At 33.8% G+C, this 21,429-nt stretch overlaps 1 protein-coding gene across 14 annotated transcripts in view; it reads left to right on the top strand.

Moving 5' to 3' along the window:
• FAM13B (family with sequence similarity 13 member B) overlaps positions 1-21,429 on the top strand; it is a 99,677-nt gene that overhangs the window by 18,209 nt on the left and 60,039 nt on the right. For 8 of the 14 annotated variants that reach the window (XM_074360718.1, XM_010971665.3, XM_074360720.1 and 5 more), the window contains exons 2-7: positions 9,264-9,430; positions 10,660-10,851; positions 11,283-11,495; positions 17,324-17,501; positions 17,807-17,948; positions 21,252-21,347. In XM_074360718.1, coding sequence (XP_074216819.1) covers positions 10,695-10,851; positions 11,283-11,495; positions 17,324-17,501; positions 17,807-17,948; positions 21,252-21,347 — 786 coding nt within the window. In that variant the 5' untranslated portion in view covers positions 9,264-9,430; positions 10,660-10,694. The remainder of the gene's footprint in view (positions 1-9,263; positions 9,431-10,659; positions 10,852-11,282; positions 11,496-17,323; positions 17,502-17,806; positions 17,949-21,251; positions 21,348-21,429) is intronic. The other 6 variants (XM_074360722.1, XM_074360721.1, XM_010971669.3 and 3 more) reach the window with 2 other exon arrangements.

The following is a 21,429-nucleotide window of genomic DNA, read 5'->3' as shown; positions in this document are numbered from 1 at the left end:
TTAAACAAACATAGAAAGCAGTACATAATAAAATTTACCATGAATATTTTAGAGCCAGGGAATAATATGCCCTAAGGAAAATTAACAGGGGACATCATTAGATTGGATGGGTTGGAGAAGGTCCGCCCAAGAATGGGACCTTGAGTAAGAGCAGAAGATGAGTAGGAGGAAGTGAGGAAGAGTGTTTGAGATAAATGAACCAGTACGTATAAAAGTCTTAGGTTGAAGAAGTTGCAGTGGGTTGACAAGATAATTTAATGAAATTTGTTGGATTTCTACTAGAGAAGGAAATACCCCAAATCTTTTTGGTCAGGTTTTTGCCTAGCTCTAGTGTATGTTTTCTTTTCCTTTTGTATATGACATATAGCAGTTCTTACCTCTTTGTTTTTAAACAGTTTTCAGAGAGATGTGTGTCTGGTTTCTATTATTGCCCTTTTCTGGAATAGAAAAACTTATTTACTTAAAGTGTGTATTTTTGCTTTTGTCAATCAATCAATTTCCATATAATTGAAAAGGAAAAGTAAAAATAAAACCAGAAAACCCTAGGTGATTGATGTAGTAGGTGCTTAATATTTTGGGGGGAAGTTGGGGGTGGGGGTACATTTTGGCCTTAATTTTGAATAAATAATCACAGTGGATTAAAAATTTGGAAAGGTGAATGAACTCAAATTTAGGATCAGGTAAGATGAGAGTATTCTTAAAAGAAAAGCAGACCATATTGTGGTTGGTTGAGAATCTCTTTTGAAACTAATAATTTCAAAAGACATTTTTTTCTGTTAAGGAGTATTCTAGTATTTGAATAATGATTTTTGACTAGCAGGTACAGAATATTTAAGTGTTTTATGAATTACCTTTATGAAGTATCACTTCATACATTTTAATGAAATTTCAAATAATATTTTCAGTGTTGGCTGTTGTCATTATTGCCTGAAAGAGCATCAGCCTAAAAGGCAGCAGACTTCTAGTGAGTTCTTCTTACTAGTTTAGTGACCTACTCACTAGTTCAGTGACTTTTAAACCAGTTTCTTCAGTTTTCTGAATTTTTTTTTTTTTTTTTTTTTGGTTTCTCTTCTGAGAAAGGGAATGATAATCTGCCTTGCTTATCTCACAGTGGAGATTATTATGAGGATTCAGTTGGATAGTGAACTGGGAAATATACTAGAAATGTTAGCATCATTTCAGATATTGGAGTTCTGCTGTTGTATGGTGTTCAGAACCCAGGAAACAAAGATGAAGTCATATTTTGCTCTCAAAGTTCACAATCTAGTGGAGAAGTCAGATACAAAAAATAAGTATAGTCAGTACCTTTTTTGTTCATGTGCCAGCTTCTGTTTTTTTTCTGTGCACAAAGAGATATATTCTGATCTCAAGGGACCCATTTGGCTAGAACAAGTTGTGGAATTAGCCCCAATGCCCCTTACGTAAAAAAATGAAGTGTGTTGTAGTTCTGTATTAAAGAGCAACAAGAAATGATAAGCTGTCTTCTTAAGACCTTACTCTTTAGTAGGCCCTAGATGTCCATGTTTTCCCTGGAGAAGAGGTGAAAGGTTATAGAATAGAGAAGTCTTGAAGAGTTGGCATTTGTCAAAATTGAGATTATATGCATGCATATAATTGACTAGAATATTTGTTCTCTATTATGCATTTATGCTTTCTCAGATATTTTATGACACTTTCTAAATTGTAGAGCTCGTGTTTTCTTTTTTTAAAGGGGTCAGGCATTGTATTGATACACAGTGGGAAGAGCTAATTTAATACATACTCATTTTGATTTAATAGAAAATCATGCTAAAGTAGTGACTGGTGACATTGGAGTGCATGTAGGGGAAAGGAACTTGTTGGGAGCTTGTTCTAGAACATTACAGGCCTACCCCTTTCTCAGGTGACAGCATTTAAAGTGTCACATTTTCTCGTACTTTCATGAGTAGAATTTTAGAGGGTTCCCCCCCCCCTTTTTTGGGAGGGGGTGGGTAATTAGATTTATTTATTTATTTATTTTGATGGCGGTATTGGGGATTAAACCCTGGACCTCATTCATGCTAAGCACTTACTTTACCACTAAGCTGTACTCTCTCCCCTACATGAGTGGGATTAAACATCCCTCTACCACTTACTCTTAACTGTTTTTCATGCATTGATATGTGAACCCTGTAGAACTCTAGATCTGACTACTGACAGACATCTCAAAAGATCATCCTTTGGGGAAGTTTCTTCATCTATTTGGAGACTAACTCCAGGTACCTCTTGGTTTCCTTGGCTTTTTGAATCAGAATTGTGACTGATTTCCAAGTAAATGTGAGACTAAGTCTTTTTGTCCTTGAAATATTGCTCATTTTAATGTTCTTGTTTCTTAAGACATAAATTGCTTTCATTAGAAATATTTGCAGTTAGATCCAGTAACACATTCTAGCATCACGGTTTATAAATTCTGAAGTTTAGCTGAGTGACTTATGGCTCACAGTACATGTATAAAAGGGGAATAGTGCCTAATTCACAGCATTCTTCTAGGTATGAGAAATAACTTGTGAAGTACTTACAGATATTCCATAAATGATAGTTGCTTTCCCTTCTTTCTTAAAAAATTATAGTTGATTTACAATATTATTAGTTTCAGAGGTACAACATAGTGATTCAATTTATTTTTATAGATTGTATTCCATTTAAAGTTACTATAAAATGCTTTCCCTCATTGATTTGAATTATCTTTGGTTATTGTTAGAAGTAGATATGGCAGCCATTTTTGATGTTTTATTTAGTTTTTAATCACTTAAGGAGATGTCCCCTTGTTTATCTTCTTAACTTTGAATAGCCAATAGTACTTGCTTCTTCTTTGTGTCTTTATTCAACATGTATTTTAAAACTTAAATTATGTGTTTGGGATTTTACAAGGCCTTTGGTGTTACAAAAATGAAATGGTAGGGTCCCTGCCTACAAGGATCCTCTTTTTTGAGAGACAGACATATTTTTAAATTCTATGGGATGATTGTAAAAAAGGTAAGAGATACTTGAGTAAAAGAGGGAAACTGTTTGCCTCAGGAAGTCAGAGAAAGTTTGACAGAGGAACTTTGAGTTGAGACTTGATGCTTGGTGGAAGTTTAGTGAACAAGATGGGGTTGGTCATGGTGTTGAGTTAGGGCTCCAAGCACAGAAAACAACGTGCACAGCTTGGGAGGTGTGGACTGTGAATTTCAAGTAGTTAAGTTTTGTCGGAGAGTAAAGTGAGGTGGAGTGGCAGGAAAGGAGATTTTACTGGTAGATGAAGTACCTGTAGGCTGTACATTAGAGTTTACAGTTTGTCCTGTATGTCAGAGGTTTTTAAAACTTCATATATATTTATAATCACCTGAAGAGATTTTTAAACATTCAGAGGTCCAGGCCAGGCTCTCATGAATGCTAGATTGGGGTTGTGGCTGTATATTGAATATCTGTATATTGAACAAACCCCTCCCTGTCCCCAGATGAAGTTGCAGAACTGGTGCTCTAGGTCACTGGTACTGATCTCAAAAGTGAGGTAGGTGCTGGCACTTTGGATGGGTAGGACAACCTATTAAAATGTGTGTGTAGTAGTAGTAGTAGTAGTAGTGGTGGTAGTAGTAGTAGTAGTAGTAGTAGTAGTAGTAGTAGTAGTAGTAGTAGTAGTAAAATTTATGTTTGTTTACTTTTTAATATTTTTTGTGTTTGTTTATTATATGTATAATATTCTAGTATGTTAATCACTCTTCTACTTTAGAAGTACATATACATATATGAGGGATGTACTCATAATTTTTTTCCTGATCAAGAAATTTGGAGCCCAAAGCTGTAGACATTGAAAAGCAGGAATTTTGTGCAGAGGAATTCAAGTTAGATTTTAGCATTGAAGATATCAGTGGGGAGAAAAGATGAGGGGTCTTAGAAGGGTTTTTATCGCCTTCTGGCTTTCTTACTTTTGATTTGAAATCTTGAAATCGTGGAGGTTATAAAATAATTGTGGCCATGAAACTCTTTTGAGAATTTCTCAAAATTGGCCAGGGTATTTACCAATAGATTATCTCTAGGGGCAACCAGTTTTTGCCTGAATACTTTGAATAAAAGAGGGATAAATGAGCTGTCTCAAGGTGAAATGTTTTACATTTAGTGGGCTGCAGTCTGTAGAATATATGTGTTATATCTAGTACCATAATTTGGCCAGTGTGGTTTTACATAAAATGTATTTGATGACACAACATTGTAAAATGACTATAACTCAATAAAAATATATAAAAATAAAATGTATTTGATTTCATTGCTCATTGTAGTTTTATGGAGTCATCATGGAGGAGGATTGTTTCCCTCAAGAAATATGTTAAAAGTGCACACAGATGAACAAATCCTCAGACATAGGGGTAATAATTGTTTCAGTAAATACTTTATAGTGTTTTTTTTGACTCTTTTTTTTTTCCCCAGGCAAAGAAGTTCCTAAACTTTTGAGTATTGAGCTCTCTTTAATTTAAAACCTTTCTAGTCCAGAATTCTCTTTCGTTGTATATACTTTGATAAATTACTTAAGGGCAAAGTCAGTATGAATTTAATAATAGATTTAAATGATTTGGTATTTTCCTGATTGAAGTAGCATCTGTGAACATTTGACAGAATGTTTATGTGTGTTGAGGGTTTGTTTAGCCTTTTTGTTTGCTTGGTACTGTTAAGGATTCAGACAGATTAATACCTTGTCAGGAGGAAACTACTGATTTAGCATAGTGGCAACTTTTGTAGTATCATCCTCCTTCAGTTAGAATGAAATAAGTACCTTTTCCTTTGCTTCAGTAAATTGCTTAGAGCTCACTAATGAAAAGCTCAATGTATGGAGGAGAGGTAGATTTATTTTCCTTAAGCTTTGGTTCATTGACTTAGACACAGCAACCATCTACAAACTTAAATCTGTTCTCAAAGTTTACCATCTGTATTGAAACCTGACTCCCTCTTGGCTTTTTCCCTTTTTATACTAATGATAGGGCTTTTTTTTTTTTTTTTTTTTTTGGCTTTAGCAATTATTGAAGATTATTGAGATAGCTCTTTTAAACTTTTCTGTGTGTTGGGGGAGGGTATAGCACAGTGGTAGAGTGCGTGCTTAGCATGCAACAGGTCCTGGGGTCAATCCCCAGTACCTCCATTACAATAAACAAACAAACCTAATTTCCTTCCTCTTACCAAAAATAAATAAATAAATAAACTTTTCTATGTGAATTGTATCCGTATTTTGTCAGAAGAATTTTGGGCAAAATTGGCTTTTCTGTTTCCTGTTCAGTTTGAGGGTAGAATATTTCACATGAAAATGAGAATTTATTTTGGTAGAGGCTACTCTGACCATAGTTTGTTTTACTTGTAAAATGATGAAAGTTTATTGGTATATTGCAGACCTACTCTTAAACCATTACAGTATTTTGTAAAATTATTTGCTTTGAAAAGAGTTTCAACTGGTGTCTAAAATTCATGTCTTCCAGTGCTTTATTCTGTTTTTGTTTTTTTTTTTTTTTAAGTTATGCTGTCTGGAAAATGTAGTAATTTCTGGATGTGATAGATAGCATAGAAAAGCCAAACAGGATTGGTTTGTGTGAGATATGGTTAAAAGAAATTTTTTATTTTCCTTTTTTGGATTGAAAAGTTTACTTTATAATAAAATGACTTAATATTCAATAGTTAATCTATTAAAATGATGTTATGCCTTTATTTGTATGATTTTTTATTTTAATTTTTTCAGCTTTATTGAAGTATAATTTATATACAATCACATTCACCAATTTAAGATGTCCAGTTTAATAAGTTTTGGCAAGTGTTTTAAGCATGTAATCACCACTACCACAATCATGACAGAGAACATATCCATCACCCCTAAAAGTTCTCAGTCCTTTTTAATTTTCTCATCAGTGAAATGGATATAATGAAGGTATCTACTTCCATAGGATTGTTGTAAGGATTAAATGAATTAATACATTTAACGCCCCTAAAATAGTTCCTGGCGTACTGCAGTATCTCAGTTAATGCTATCCTGATATTATCCATAGTATTGATATTGGTGTTCTACCCTTAAAAAAAAACCCTCACTACTAATTTTATTAGCTGTCTAAAAGTTAAAGATTCTTTGCTATTAAGAAAGGTATGCTTGTTACTATCATATATGTATATGTAACCATATGTATATGAATGGAGTGCAAAAGTATTTTGAGACTGAAGCATTGTGTTGTACACTAGAAATTGACACAACATTGTAAACTGACTATACTTCAATAAAAAAATTTTTTTAAGTTAACAGCTGGAAAAAAAAGTATTTTGAGCTTTAGCAGAACTCAGGTTGATAGCTAGTATGTAAAGGTACACCTTCCTGAATATACCTATTACCCAGCTTAATTGGTGTTTAATTCCATTATTTTTTATTACTCTTGTCTCATGGTAAAGTATGTGATAAAAAATTCTTGATGATTTTTTATTTGTTGTAAATACCACCATGGTAGGCCAGTGTCATTTGTATTTTAAATGACTTTGTTGTTTTGATTTGTAATAGAATTGTGCTTTTAGAAATTCTTTCATTCTTTTTTTTTTTTTTTTAGGGTCTAAACATTGTATTCTTTTGGGTCAAGTCTTATTTATTAACTGTTTTCTTTGCGTTTTTTTCATTCTATCTGTTAAGACATATCATCAGATCTCTGGGACATTTTTCAGTGGTACCTGCTGCTATTTTCTTTTCCATTTGTCTTTTCTTTAAAAATTGGATATAGGAGTTCAGATATTGTGTTAGTTTTCCAGGGCTTCCATGACAAATTACACCAAATGGGGTGACTCTAGAACAAGAGACAAGTCACAGGTCAAGAGGCCAGAAGTCTAAAGTCAAGATGTGGGCAGGGTGATGTCACCTCTGAAGGTTCTAGAGGAGAATTCTTGTGTTTTCCATCTTGGTGGCTCCTGGCATTTCTTGTCTTGTGACATCGTAACTCCAGTTTCTGCCTCTGTCTTCACATGACTTTCTTCTTCTTTGTGCATCTCAGTGTGTCCTGTCCCCCTCTTCAGAGGACACCAATCATTGGGTTAAAGACTCCTCTAATCAAGGTGATTTCATCTAGAGATCCTTAACTAATTACATATGCAAATTACCTGTTTCCAAATAAGGTCACATTCTGAGGTTTTAGGTGGACATGGGTTTTGGGGGGACACTATTCAAACCTACTACACACATAAAGAGAATGTTTATGTAATTTAAGCTCTGAAGAGGGGCAAGAAACAGGACTAAATGACAAAAACAACTTTGCGTTTTGTGGAAATGTTATTTTAGGGCCGCTCTCTAGTCTGAATGCCTTTAACAGTGTCTCAAGTGAATAATCGTTGGCTGCTAGGGCTTGGTGAGGGCACGTTTAGTACCTTTTAGCAAGCTATGAATAAATGACCTCCTAAAATATAAGTCTCCATGGTCAGTTTAGTGATAAAATGTGAGATTCTGTGGTACTTTAAATTGTCAGAATTTATGTAGAGTGATGGTACAGTATAATGACAAAGAGCAAGGACTTCAGGAGTTACACTCTCTGGATTCAAATACTGTTTCTGACCCTTATTGGCTTAATGGACTGTGGGTAAATTGGTGAGCCTCTATGCAATGTCTCATAAAAATAAATGTTAAAATAATAATACCCTATCAATACATGTGAAGTGCATAGAAATATCTGGGACATAATAATTGCTTATTCAATTTTAACTGCTGCTGTTTTCATCATCGTCATTGATGCCCCTTTTCAGGAGAAAGACACATCACCTGAAAGATACATCCCTTTGTTTTTCTAGTAGTAAGGATGAGTTTGTACTGATGAATTCATGGATTCCTACCCGGCGTTGCCTTAGGAAAGATGTGCTTTTCAGATTGTCTAGTTAGTGGTTGGGAGTAGTAGAGAACACAGGACGAGATAACTGCTTCCTTGTTTCACTAACAAGTACACTAAACACTGAATAGCCATTTTAGTGATGTATAGAACTTGCTTCTGACATACTTTTCTAGTAAGTCTTCATTTATTATACATCAAGCAGATCTCCTTCTCCTTTATGTCACCAGGGTATCAACCTGACTTTTAATGTAGGTTCATTAAACATCTTATCCCTGGAGTTAACCTCTCTAAAGGATCTTATATGACTTTGAAGTTGTTTTTCAGATGAATAGACTACATGTTTTAGCAGGCATTTCAGGATGTTTTGGAAGTAATCATCTCCTTAAGATTTGTTGTGGGAATGTGGTTTTCCTTCCTTCGGTTTTTAATGTTCCTCCTGGAGGTGTATATTACTATTAAGAAGTTTTTAAAAACCTCACTGAATGATAATACTCTTCTGCTTACCGGAACCCTCTTGAGCAGAGTCCTGCAGTTTATTGAACTTATTAAAAGATTTTAATAGATTATTAGAAGTAGTAGAATGATGATGTGACCAAATATTAAACACCTTGCCAAACAGGTTTCCCCTGCTCTCCTGTCTCTTCCCAGTCTTATTTTGCTGGTCTTTTAACATTACTCAAAGAAAAGAAGGGAAACTGATTCTCTTTCTAATAATGCGTGTTTTCTCTTAGTGAAACATTAGCAGATGTATAGGTATTAATACTATTTTATATAAGGAAACCTAGGTTTAGAGACATGAAAGTTGTTCAGGGTCACATCTGCAGAATGATGGAGTTGATATTTGGATATGTACCTTTCTAGTTCTGTTAACTGCTCTTTTCCAACATGTGCTGTTGCCTCTCCAAATTAGAAAGCTCAGACAGCTATGTGCTTGCTAACAGTATTTGTTGTATTCAAAGAAAAAAGTACAGTTTCAAGAATAAAAAATAGAATAAAATGTAAAAGAATAAAGTGTAGTTCCAAGCTTAAACTCATGTCTTCCATGCTGATCTAAAAGTGCTTCCATGTTTAGTTCTGAGTATATGAGGATGGAATGGGGGGGGGGGTGTGTGTGCGCACACGTGCGTGTGCACAAAGGAAGGATCCATTCAGGAAAAATGGATTAGAATGGTGTAACCCCTGAAGATGTGTACTGTCAAAGATTCTTCTGTGCAATTGCTTTGTTTATTTTTAGTAGAAAGAATCTTAACCAAGTTAGCCATCATAATTTGAGACCTTGTGTAAGATTTTTGCCTCTAACTAGATCACACACAGATTTTTAGGCAGAAGAATGCTTTTCAGTATATGTACTTTCCTAAATGGGCTTCACTGCTTATTCTAGTCTCTTCTCAGTTAAAGATGTTGTGGGAAATTTAAAGAATTGTTTTTTTCTTCTAGGTTAACTGCTGAAGTACTGATCGAGTTCTGCGTTTCTTCAATGAGGAACTACAGGCTGATCTTCTGCCATAATCTCAAACAGCCATAAATGACAAAAGAATGCTTGCTCAGTGAGGGTAGCTGGTGCAGAAGCCATTTTTTAAACTTAGGTGTTTAAGTACTCAAAGGTAAGTTTTCCCAATGATAACTGTCCCTTGCTGTATACATCCATAGAGATTTCAGAGTTTATCTCCTGTTGCTGCTGTTGGATTATTAACTTGAGGTTTTGTAGTTATTAGCTGGCATCAGATGTGCTAAGGAATGGATTTTGCTTGTCTAAACTATTTAAATCTGGCATTTTGCTGCCTCTAAGTTAATTTCTAATATTTCCGTAAGTTGGGTAGATTTGTTTCCCAGGGGGTACACCTATTATACATATGGGCCTTATTTGTGCCAACTTTAGAATATTGAATTTTTTTTTTTTTTTTTTTTTTTTTGCTGTGTTATCTTTCTCTTGTAGTGTGAAAGGGATTATTTCTCTGGGGTAATGAAAAAAGCCCAGTTGATATAATTTTTGTTCATTATCAACTTTTGAGAAAGTTTTTCTTTCCTTTTAAAAATACTTCTTTCCCCCTGTAAAATAATAAAGGATAATTTTAGAAAATGGAATTTTCCTTGGAATTACTTGTTCTCTGATGCTTCAGAAATTGGAAACACTATTTTCTCCCACTGCTTCTTTACTGACTATAATTCCTACAAAGTTCAGACAAATAATGTATTTCTTCTCAACTAGACTGTCTGTGGAAATTTTCTTTTAAATAATTATGAAACAGCAGGATTGATCAAAGAACATTTTCACTAAAAGTTGATGCCTAGAACTGAAAATTTTCCTTTGTTTATAAAAACATATTAAGGTGCTCTGTCATGTAGAAATAAGAAATGGTTAATGTTCTTATTAGCCTATCATTTTATAAAAAATGACTCTTGGATGAGTGCTTATGAATTGAAGGGTGAGATGAGCTTCATATAGCAGAGTCCAGAAATGGTTAAGTTTGGCTTTTTACTTGTGTCATTAATAAGTTTGGTCAGTAAAGATCTCACTGGAGCAAAATTTGCCCCTTAATTTGTCTTTGGGACATTAATGTCCTCTGCTAAGTTTAACAGTCAGTTTTGCCATTGTTTGATAAATGTGCAGACACTGAAAGGAGCATTCAGAACTAACTTTACTTGGTGGAGAAAATGCTTAGATGATTGTATTGCACTTTAGTTTTAGAGCACACTATGGGCCTGATAACTGAACATATTTAATAGATGAGAACACATTCAGGTGTAAAGCCTTTTTCTTTAATGTATTTAGTCATATTGCCACCTGTTAATCATTATAGTTTTTTTTTTTTTTTTTCCTTTCATTTGGCAGAAAAGACAGCTTTGATTTCTGGCTGCAAAAAAGATATGAGGAAGAGCTCCTCCCCTTCCTTGAGTAACTGCAACTCCGTTCTTGCTAACAAAATATTTGGAATTCCACTTGATGAGCTGCAGCAGGGAGGACATCCAGACAATGAGGTTCCGTTCATAGTCCGCCACGTAGTGGACTATATTGAGGAACATGGTATACATTTCCTTACTTTGAGGGCTAGCCTTTGTTTTAATAAACACAACTTATCCCTTTTTGACCTTGGATTTTTTTTTAAGTATTCAGAGTCCAAAATACAGTGAGGAAAAACAATAGAAATTCTTTTTAACATTTTAGTGTATCTTTTACTTAAAGTCATATACTTACAAATGCCCAGCTTAGACCATGTTTTAGTGGGAGGGGGCGATAGGAATATTTTTAATGGATACTAGGGGGTTGGATAAAACAGAATATCCTTCAGGATAGAGAGAGTATGTTTTTAGATGTATTATTTGCAGATGTTTAGCCATCAGGGGAGCCAAGAATGGCTTTCCAAAACTATGAATATTAAGTTGATTGGAGAATGAGTATTTATGGCCAGGTATTGAAGTTGAAGCTTATTTAACTTTTGCCTTGAACTAATATAGGAGGTCTGGAGCAACAAGGACTTTTTCAAGTCAATGGAAATGCTGAGACAGTGGAGTGGCTTCGGCAGAGATACGACAGTGGAGAAGAGGTGGATTTGGTTAAGGAAGCAGATGTTCCCTCAGCTATTAGTCTTCTTAGGTTTTTCCTTCAAGAACTTCCTGAACCTGTTATCCCTGGCAGTTTGCATATTCACTTGATGCAGCTTTCTCAAGGTAACATAATCTGAATCTTATCAATCAGTCATTTAACATTAATTTCAAAGTTCTTACCTTTCAGAAATCTTGACATGTAAGCAGTAATTATAGTAATTCTGAGATTAATTTCTTAAGTTCCCATTTGGGGACAGATGTTCTTTGGGGTTGTATTGTCTAGTTAAGGGAATGGCAATTTCTTAGATTCTTGTAGTGCTATTTACTTTTTATGATTGGTAAGCCTAAGGTATAGGGTGATAAGAAGGAGAAAAGGCAGGAGACAAGACAAGGAGTAGGAGGGAAAAGAAGAAAGAAAAAAATATATATGTGTGGCAGAATGTCTGATAATAGCCAGTGGTGTTGCTGAGTGGTGATGTTACTATGTTTATCCTTGGTGTGATAGAACATCCTAGCAAAAGCTAGAAGATAGATTCATTTCTAAGTTTGGAATATACCTAAAGCTTGTTCTTAGACACCAGCCTGAAGGAATTAAAATACCATATTAGACATCAGACACTAAGCCAAATGAAGAAAAAAATTGATTTGTCTTTGTTGGGTTGGTTTTTCAGTGGTGACTAAAAGTAGGACTTAGCTGGAATGGACAAGAAAAATATAGATAGAGGTAGGCAGAAAGGTAAAAGAACCAAGATTTGAGGAAATGCTTCTGTTCCTAGAGCTAAATGACATTCTTATGTCCATAATGCAGTGACATGTTTCATTATATAGGAAAGTTTATGAAGTCAGCATGTAATACAATTGACCCTTGAACAACACAGGTTTGAACTGTGTGGGTGCACTTATATACATATGCTTTTCAGTGAATATGTACTTCTCTACGTGATCTGCAGTTGGTTGAATTCACAGGAACCACAGATATGGAGGGCCGACTGCAAAGTTTTAAAAGGGTTTTCAATGGTGTGGAGGGTCGGTGCCCCAACCCCTGTGTTGTTCAAGGGTCAGTTGTATTAAACATTTCTTGAATGTTTAAATTGTTTTTTCTGGCTTTTTTGTATTATGGAATGTTTTTAATTTTTTGAATTGGGACTTGTAGAGAAATTCAGTGATGTTAAGAAATTATAACTACTTCCTTAATTGCTGTCATACTTGGACCTTTTATGTTTGTATCCTTAAGCAGTGTATAGTTAGAAGTAGGATTTCATTTTGAGAGTATTTATCCATCTTACTTTTTCTTAAATTTAAACATAGGCCTAAATTAGTGGATGCCTCTTATTTATGTATGAAGGTCAACACAAGGATATCTTATGACTCTCTTACATGTGTTCTCCTCTGTACAGCTAGATGATGGGGCTCACTTTGAACTTGCTATATTCTGGAAGGGTTAGCCTGATTGAGTTTTGTTCTTTTATTGTGCCACCTGGATCAAATAACAGATTTCAGAATGAAGTGTCATCGGTGTCACCTTTTTTCAAAGTATAACTTTATTTTTTAATCCCAACAAGTGCTACGTTTTTTTAGCTTTGAATTTCTGTATCCATCTCAGATTTCTTAGAAGTAGAATTTTTTAACATGTTTACTTTGAGTCACCTCATAAGCAGTTTGCATCATTAAATATGTAATAGAACTGATGTGTTAGAGTTCTTTGAGCCCTTTTTATGCCTTTGAGACATTCTTTTTTTATAGGGCTAGAGTTCCATTTTCCCTTGTATTAGCTGAATTGTAGACAGGTCTTTAAAGTTCCAGGAATCAGATAATATTTCAATTTTGATTGAAAATTTATGAATGAATAAGTGGAGTAAGATTTAATGATAAATCACTGCTTCTCATTGATGCTACCAATCAGAAGCTATTTTGTCAGTAGGATTGTCATTTTGATTGGTATTCATTTAAAAGTATGACAGTGTCATGCACTTTGTTATTTATGGAATTACGCTATATATCTTACTAATTAGTTTTATATCCTCATTCACTTGTGAAGGAATTTAAGGCATGAAAAAATGCTTGTGGCCCATAAGTCCTTTGGTGTCACGAGAAGTCCACCTTTCTCCTCCATTCCTCATTTACATAACCATTAGCATGTGTATGTATGCAACACCCACACCCACATATACACTCATTTCTTTAATAGCTATGCAGATAGATGTGGCAGTACTTGAGGTGATATTTGCATTTGTTATAGAATTTACTTGTTCATTCTTTAATCATTCTTTTGGGAAGCTGTCTAGGTCTTTGGACAAAGATTACACCCTCCATTTATTGTAGATAACTGTTATGTTAATATTTTAATTGACATTCACAAATACATGAGATTACTGCTTTTAAGATCATGAAGAGAGCATTTCTGCAGTTGCATTTGAGTTAGTGTTTTTTAAAAAAGTGATTTTTGTTTTCTGTGACAGCAGGATATTGTAAAGTGCCATTTCTGGTGTGGTTGATCTTTTATATACAGCAGGATTTCACCGTCTTGGCATTCCTGATATTTTGGGCTGGATAATTCTCCCTTTTTTTAACTTGTGTTTTAATAATAATACTAATTTTCATAGCTCATCATCCTTATAGCCAACTATTTTTATCCATTTCTCAATTACAGCAATTATATCATAGTTTTTGTTTTGTTTGGATTTTTTACTGTTTTTTGGTAAACAAACTTTATTCTAGGAAGAGCAACTCATTGAGAGATGAAACTTAAAATTTACATATATGTACTGTTCATTGTTTCTAAGAACAGGTTAGAGCTTTAGCTTTTTAAACTTACATAATAATCAAAGAAATAAAGCCAACCACAAAATAAGAATCAACAGAATGCAGTAATCCAATCATAAAGGACAGTCAAATGTGCTTACACATATTCAATAAACCAATTTTCTAGGTTATAAATAATAAGTAGTTCATTTGTGTCCTTCTTTTTTAGATTCCTGTAAGCGATATCATAGGGGATTTTTCTTTCTCTTTCTGGCTTACTTCACTTAGAATGATGATCTCCAGGTCCATCCAGGTTGTTGCAGATGGCATTATTTTATTCTTTTTTATGCCTGAGGAGTATTCCATTGTATATATGTGTATATATATATGACACATCTTCTTTATCCAGTTATCTGTTTGATGGACAATTGGGTTGTTTCCTTGTCTTGGCTATTGTAAATAGTGCTGCTGCTGTGAACATCAGGGTGCATGTGTCTTTTTGAATTATATTTTTCTCTGGGTATATGCCTAGGAATGGGATTGCTGGATCATATGGTAAGTCTATTTTTAGTTTTTTAAGGAACCTCCATACTGTCCTCCACAGTGGCTGTACCAATTTACATTCCCACCAACAGTGTAGGAAGATTCCTTATTCTCCACACCCTCTCCACCATTTATCATTTGTAAACTTTTTAATGATGGCCATTCTGTCTGGTGTGAGGTGATAACTCATTGTAGTTTTGATTTGCATTTCTTTAACAATTAGTGATGTTGAGCATCTTTTCATGTGCCTTTTGGCCATCTATCTGTCGTCTTTGGAGAGATACCTATTTAGGTCTTCTGCCCATTTTTTGATTGGGTTGCTTTTTTTTTGATATTAAGCTGTATGAGCTGTTTGCGTATTTTGGAAATCAGTCCTTTGTCGGTAGCATCATTTGCAAATATTTTCTCCCATTCTGTAGTTTTTCTTTTCGTTTCTTGATGCTATCCTTAGCTGTGCAGAAATTTTTATGTTTAATTATATCCCATTTGTTTATTTTTACTTTTATTTCCATTACTCCAGGAGCTGGTTTAAAAAATACATTGCTGTGATTTATGTCCAAGAGTGTTCTGCCTATGTTTTCCTCTAGTTTTATAGTATCTGGTCTTATATTTAAGTCTTTAATCCATTTTGAGTTTATTTTTATATGTGATGTTAGAGAATGTTCTAATTTTAGTCTTTTACAGGTAGCTGTCCAGTTTTCCCAGCATCACTTGAATAATTTTTTAATATAGGCACTGTCCTTGAATTTTAAGATATTTAGTAGGATCCTTGGCCTCTACCTACTAGATACTACTGGTATCCCCTGTCCCCAAGTTATGACAACTGTTCATTGTTAAATGTTATCAACCATTGGTTTAGGCCATGATAGTTTGTAATATTTATAAAAAATGTTACAATGCTTGAAAGAATTGCTGGGTCAGGGAAAACTTCTTTGATAGGTACATGTGTTTTTCCTGGTTATAATATAAACTAGGAAGTAGGCTGAAAAGGAAAAAAAATTTAAGCAGGTGTGTTTTATTTACACACACATAACACACACACAGAGAAATGCTTTTCTGCCTTAATTGAAGACTTCAGAAGCAGCCTGAAAGGTGTAAATATTTTTGTGTACTAGAAATGTTCACTAACAAAAATAGAGCAACATAAACAGTATCAACTAAAAATAGTTTAGCCCACAATCTTACCACCCCATCAAGTCAAGTCAAATGTTTTAGTAGTCCAACATCAGCTACTGTGTATTTATTCAGCTCTTCAACTCATTTTTATTGAAACCCGGCTTTATGCTTGGTACTGTTCTAGATTCTGGGAATGCAGAGGTGAACAAAACTGTATAAAATCTGCCATCATTGAGCTAAAGTTATAAAGAGCCTAAAAGGAGAGTTAGAAGAGAAATTGATGATAAGCAAAATAAATATGTGGGTATATTAGATAAGTGCTACATAGCTAGAGAGGACGTTATGTAGAATTTGTCAGTGCTGCTGTAGTCATCATATTGATAATACTAGTTGCTTGCATATATTTTTTGAGTTGATACATGTGATTTTTCTTAAGTGATCCTTTTCTGCTAAATTTAGATTGTTAAAAATTTCCATTAATTATAGGCACAGTAGTCTAAAAAACGTTAATCCAGGGATTGTTCTATTCTGTTATAAAAACAAAGTACCTGGACAGTTGGTAATATTATGAAATACAGAAGAATTGTTACTAGTTGCTTTTTATATTTTAGGTCAAACTCATGTGACTGTAGCCTTTCCTGTGTAACTTTTTCCTTTTCTTCTTAGACCTGTGTTATTTTGCAGAGATGGCCAATATCATGATCATAACTTTTTACCAATAATATTTTTAACAAAAATTAATTTTTCAATTAATTTTAGGAACCTAAAGAAAAATACAGACTGAAATATGATTGGATTGATTTTCACTATTGAAGCAAAAATTACTTCATTTTGAGGGTACCTCTGTGAAATCACTTCTCCTAAGTGGGACCTTCACCAGTCAGTGTGGTTGATACAGGCCTAGTTTCTGTTAATGAAAACTCACTGACATAAACACAGGGCTTAGCTTCTGGTACCTGAAAATTCACTTGGACACAGAAACCAACATCAGCTTAGAGGAGAAAAACAAATGAGAAGTGGAATTCCTTTTTATTTAGTTCTACTAATATTGCTGAAGTTAGTTGTTCTTTTTCAGAATGTTAGAAGTAGAAAGTCACTCTAACTGTTCCTTCTGTGTTTTTCCATTCATTCTGATACTGTTAGTTGGTTAAATTGCTTCTTGTCTTTGCTTACTAGTGGTTGGTGTTAACTGGTATTGGCCAGCGCCTTTTGACTTTTTAGAGTTGGCACTAATTTGGAAACACAGGTATAGTCATGCAGGGGACAGTATGATGAGAATTAAAAAAAATAAATTAAGAGAATTGAGGCCAGTGAGTAATAGATGAGGAAAACATCCTCCAACGATTGAGGATTGAGTTCCTTCTCCAACTCTTCCACTCAGTCAGTGAAATGCAAAGCCCTAAGGCATTTGGCCTGTAGTAGAGGAAGTGATGAGGTTTTGAATTGTTATAGTAGAAAGGTGATGTGGGTGGAGTAATGTGAACCTGGCAAAATATCTGAGCTTTCCTTTTACTTCATTTAAAAAAAAAACCTGTGATTATGTTTTATAGATTATAATAACGAAGATGAATTTGGAAGAAAGTTGAGGTTCCTCTTGCAACAGCTTCCACCTGTAAATTACAGTTTGTTGAAGTTTCTGTGTAGATTTTTAGCCAATGTAGCATCACATCATGAAGAAATTTGGTCTGCAAACTCTTTGGCTGCTGTCTTTGGTCCAGATGTCTTCCAGTAAGTCTTTTCACATATTTTTGTTTGCTTAAAAAATAATTGATTATATGAAAAAGAATCATTGTACTATCTCCCAAGGATCACAGGTTGCTTGATGAACCATTATCTTTTATAGTAGCTCTGATTAATTTTCCCAGCATTTCTGTGAACTGTGTATAAATTAGGTAGGCTCTACAGATGGGAAAACTGAGGCCCAGTATGATGGCATAAATAGCTCAGGTTTATAAAGTGACTCATTGGTTTCTTTGAACTTTACCTGTGATTTATTTAAGAACTCTCAATTCAGTTGGGACTTTTATTCTTAGTATTTACACAGATGTGGAAGATCTGAAAGAACAAGAAATAGTGAGCAGGATAATGGCTGAACTTTTGGAAAATTACTATGAGTTTTTTGAGAATGAAGAGGAAGAGTTTTCATCTAATGATTTGAGTTCAATTACTGAACAGGTGAGAATATTTTAAATACTCTACTTGGAGTTTTTGTTGTTGTTTTGTTTTTTGTCTTTTGTTTTTGTTTCTTTGGGAAGAATATGGTCTTGAGGGCATGGCCCAAACTGGTGGAATTTTTAGGTACTAAACGAAGCAATTTCTTGGTTATTATATGTAATCATAGGTGACACATCTGTGTAGTATATGAGTGTAATATTTTTTCTGAATAACTTGTCCTCGATTTGGGTAATATGAAAAAGGAATTGAAATCAGAGTATATGGTAGATTATATGGCTTTTTTGTGTTTTTTTTTCCTGTTAACTTGAGCATTGTTTATTTTATAAGAATAGTGTGTTTTCTTTTGTTTTTGTTTTGCGAAGAAACTGCTATTATAGGGGAATGTAGGCGAAGGTTGAGAATTAGAAAGTAGAGGGAAGGACTGAATGCAGATTTAACGCCAGCTTTTAAAATTTTTTTTTTTTTGTGGTTGAATTGGCAAGTAGGTATAGCAGGACAATCATTTTCATTAATGGGAAGCATTAGGAGCGTAATAGTTCAGGTTGCAGATAATGCTTTAACTCTGTGACTCTTCAATATTAAAACCTGTTTCTCAAGCAGCATTATGTTTTGTTGTTACTGCTATGTCTTCATGGTTGAGACTATAAAAGATCTTAGTTAATTTTTTCTTTATGAAGTGAGAATATTGATTCTGAGTAATTGTAATTGATTGTAAAGCCACATTAATCCACACGTCTCAGTTTTAGAATTTGTGATTTAGGTGTATGTGGGGGTTTTCTTTTGTATTTCAGTGAAATGATTTGTCAAGTAAACTTTTTATGTTAAAACCTACAATGTTATTTATGTTTTGAGCATGAAGTGGGGCTGTTACCTTTTTTTTTAAGACTAATAATTCACCTGATTAGAAAAAAATAAGGTAAAATTGACAGTGAAATGTCCTGTTCTTACCCAGACTTACCCGTTCCCTCTAATTGGCTTTTATGTGTTTTCCCAGAGTTTCTTTATGCAAATATAAGTAAATATTTACTCTCAGTTTTTTTTAAAGGGAAATTAGTATACCATACATACTATTCTGCACTTTGGTTTTTTTTTTTTTTTAATCAGTCAGTAGTATATCTTGGATATCTTTTATTGAAATGTAGAGAACATATTCTTTTGTTTTTGCATCTGCATAGTTACCTATTGTATGAATGTAACATATAATTTATTTGTTTATCTGTAACCCACTTGGAAAGGTGATAGTACATCCCAGTTTTCTCAGAGTAGTTCTTTCCTGATGTAATTAGTAGCTCCCCTTTTCACTCTCAGATGTATCCAGGTTTAGATGATAAATTATATGGTTATGCTATTTATTAATGGACGTTGGACTACTTCCCTTCATTTGCTCTTAAACGATAAAGCAGCATCTCTTGAAAGATAGTTTATCACACAGATTTTTATTCATTCATACAGGTATTGGCTCTGATTATGTGAATTAGGAGTTCTATTTCCTGGGTCACCCATCTTTTATTTAAAAAGGTTCTATACTATTGTGAACTTTTATAGATAAGTCTTTTTAATATTTGAGGGTTATACCTTCCTTAGTTTTTAATACTTTCTTCATGCAAGCATTTTAATCTTTGATTTTTCCTTCCCTCTTTTTCTTCTTCCCACCTTTCCTACCTTCCTTCCTCCCTCTCTCTTTTCAAGTATCAGGAACTTTTAAGAAAACAGTAACAGATGCCAAATTGTAACTTACAGTGTATAAACTGAGGATGAAATCAAATATATGTAAAAATATGTATGTGAGGTATATCAAGTGGGTAGAATTTGTAGCCTGAATCAGTGATCCATGAACTTCTGGCATAATTTTTAAATGTTTCCAACTATCATGTACAGTTCCTGACTAAAAACATTTGGTTAAAATAAAGAACTGACACATTTGTTCAAAATTATTTTTGCTTAAAAGAAAATGACAAGAAGAGGACAAGTAGATAGATATGCCTTAAACTTTTAATGTTTTTGATGCCCATAAAAAACCCCATCTTTGGGGAATTCTGTGTGCCATCTTTCTTTTCTATAAATTATATTTTAGTTCAGCAGTTTATTTTTTTAAGTAAAACTAAATTAAATATATACATTAAATTAAAATTTATATATATTAAATTAAACATATACATACATACATTTTATATATTACATTTATACATTAAATATACACATTTATACATTAAAATATACATTATACATTATAAGTATACTTTTATACATTAAATATATGATATACATACATTTGTGTTGTTCATTTTCTACGTTACTAAAGTGATTTGACTTGTAAGAAACTGATGATGCAGTTTGAGTTAATGTTTTATATCTTGACTCCTCTCAAGTCTGCAGGGTGTGCCATGATTATGTTTTACATTGTGGTATAATTCTCTGATATTTCTATTATCTGCAGCTTCCTTATGTAAACTGGAATATATTCATATCTCATGTGTATGGTATTTATATTTCTGTATGTTTTTAAGCATCAGAAAAATTGCCTTAAAGTATGTTGTGCTATACATTAAGTAGAATGATGATTAATTAATATCAGGAAATAATGTTGAATTCTACAGATTTGCCTGTGGTTGGAAAAGAAGATGTTAGCATGTTGAACAGAATATGCTCATTAAACAGGGTAGTACAGTGAGCTGTGAGAGACAGTGATGTATGTTAATTATCTTGGTTTGTATTGCTAATTACCAGAATCTATTATCTATTAATATTATATTTTTGAATTATAACTGGGTTGCAAGTAATAGAAGAATAGATTTCTGAAAGTTTTTTTTTTAAAAAGCACATTTGATAACTTCAGTCTGACTTGTGAGGCTGAATTGATAAAGTTTTGAGTGAAGGTACAAAGTCAGCACAATTTGGTTACCTTTTTAAGTTGGCATAACTTAAATGCTGCTGATTTGTTATCTACATATTCAAGGAGGTGGGCAGACCTGGTCTATCCTGGCAACACTTTGATTTTTCTCTTGAATTTTGATATTTGAAGAAAGCAAAGTTTATTTAGCACTGTCTTCTTTTGGAGTTTCATCCCATTAATGCAAGTATTTGGCTGTTAGAACCTTTTCAAGGTGTAGTCAGTTTTTGTTTTTGTTTTCGTTTTTTAAATAGTATGCGAGAGATGACTGGAGATGTTGAATAGGGAGTGTTTGAGAAATGACCCAGAGTAACTGGACAGGTTGTTTGTATGGAATCCTGAAATGAATGCAAGTCTAGTAAAGTGGTTTGAAGATGTAGGTGATAATTATGTTTCTTTATACGTTTGAGAAGGCAGGTAGCAGCGTTCTCCACAAGCTGGAGTCTGGAAAGCAGGCATTTCACGAGGCCCTAGAGAAGGGAATTACAGCAGTCAAAGAAAGAAGAGATGTAAGTATGGATGAAGGTTTTCCATAAGTGGAGTGGAGGCAGCTGTATATAAGGGCAGGTTTAGAACAACTTATGAACAGAA

This window comes from Camelus bactrianus, chromosome 3 (genome assembly GCF_048773025.1).
Source record: "Camelus bactrianus isolate YW-2024 breed Bactrian camel chromosome 3, ASM4877302v1, whole genome shotgun sequence".
NCBI classification, from domain to species: Eukaryota; Metazoa; Chordata; class Mammalia; order Artiodactyla; family Camelidae; genus Camelus; species Camelus bactrianus.
This window is presented reverse-complemented; position numbering and strand designations above follow the sequence as displayed.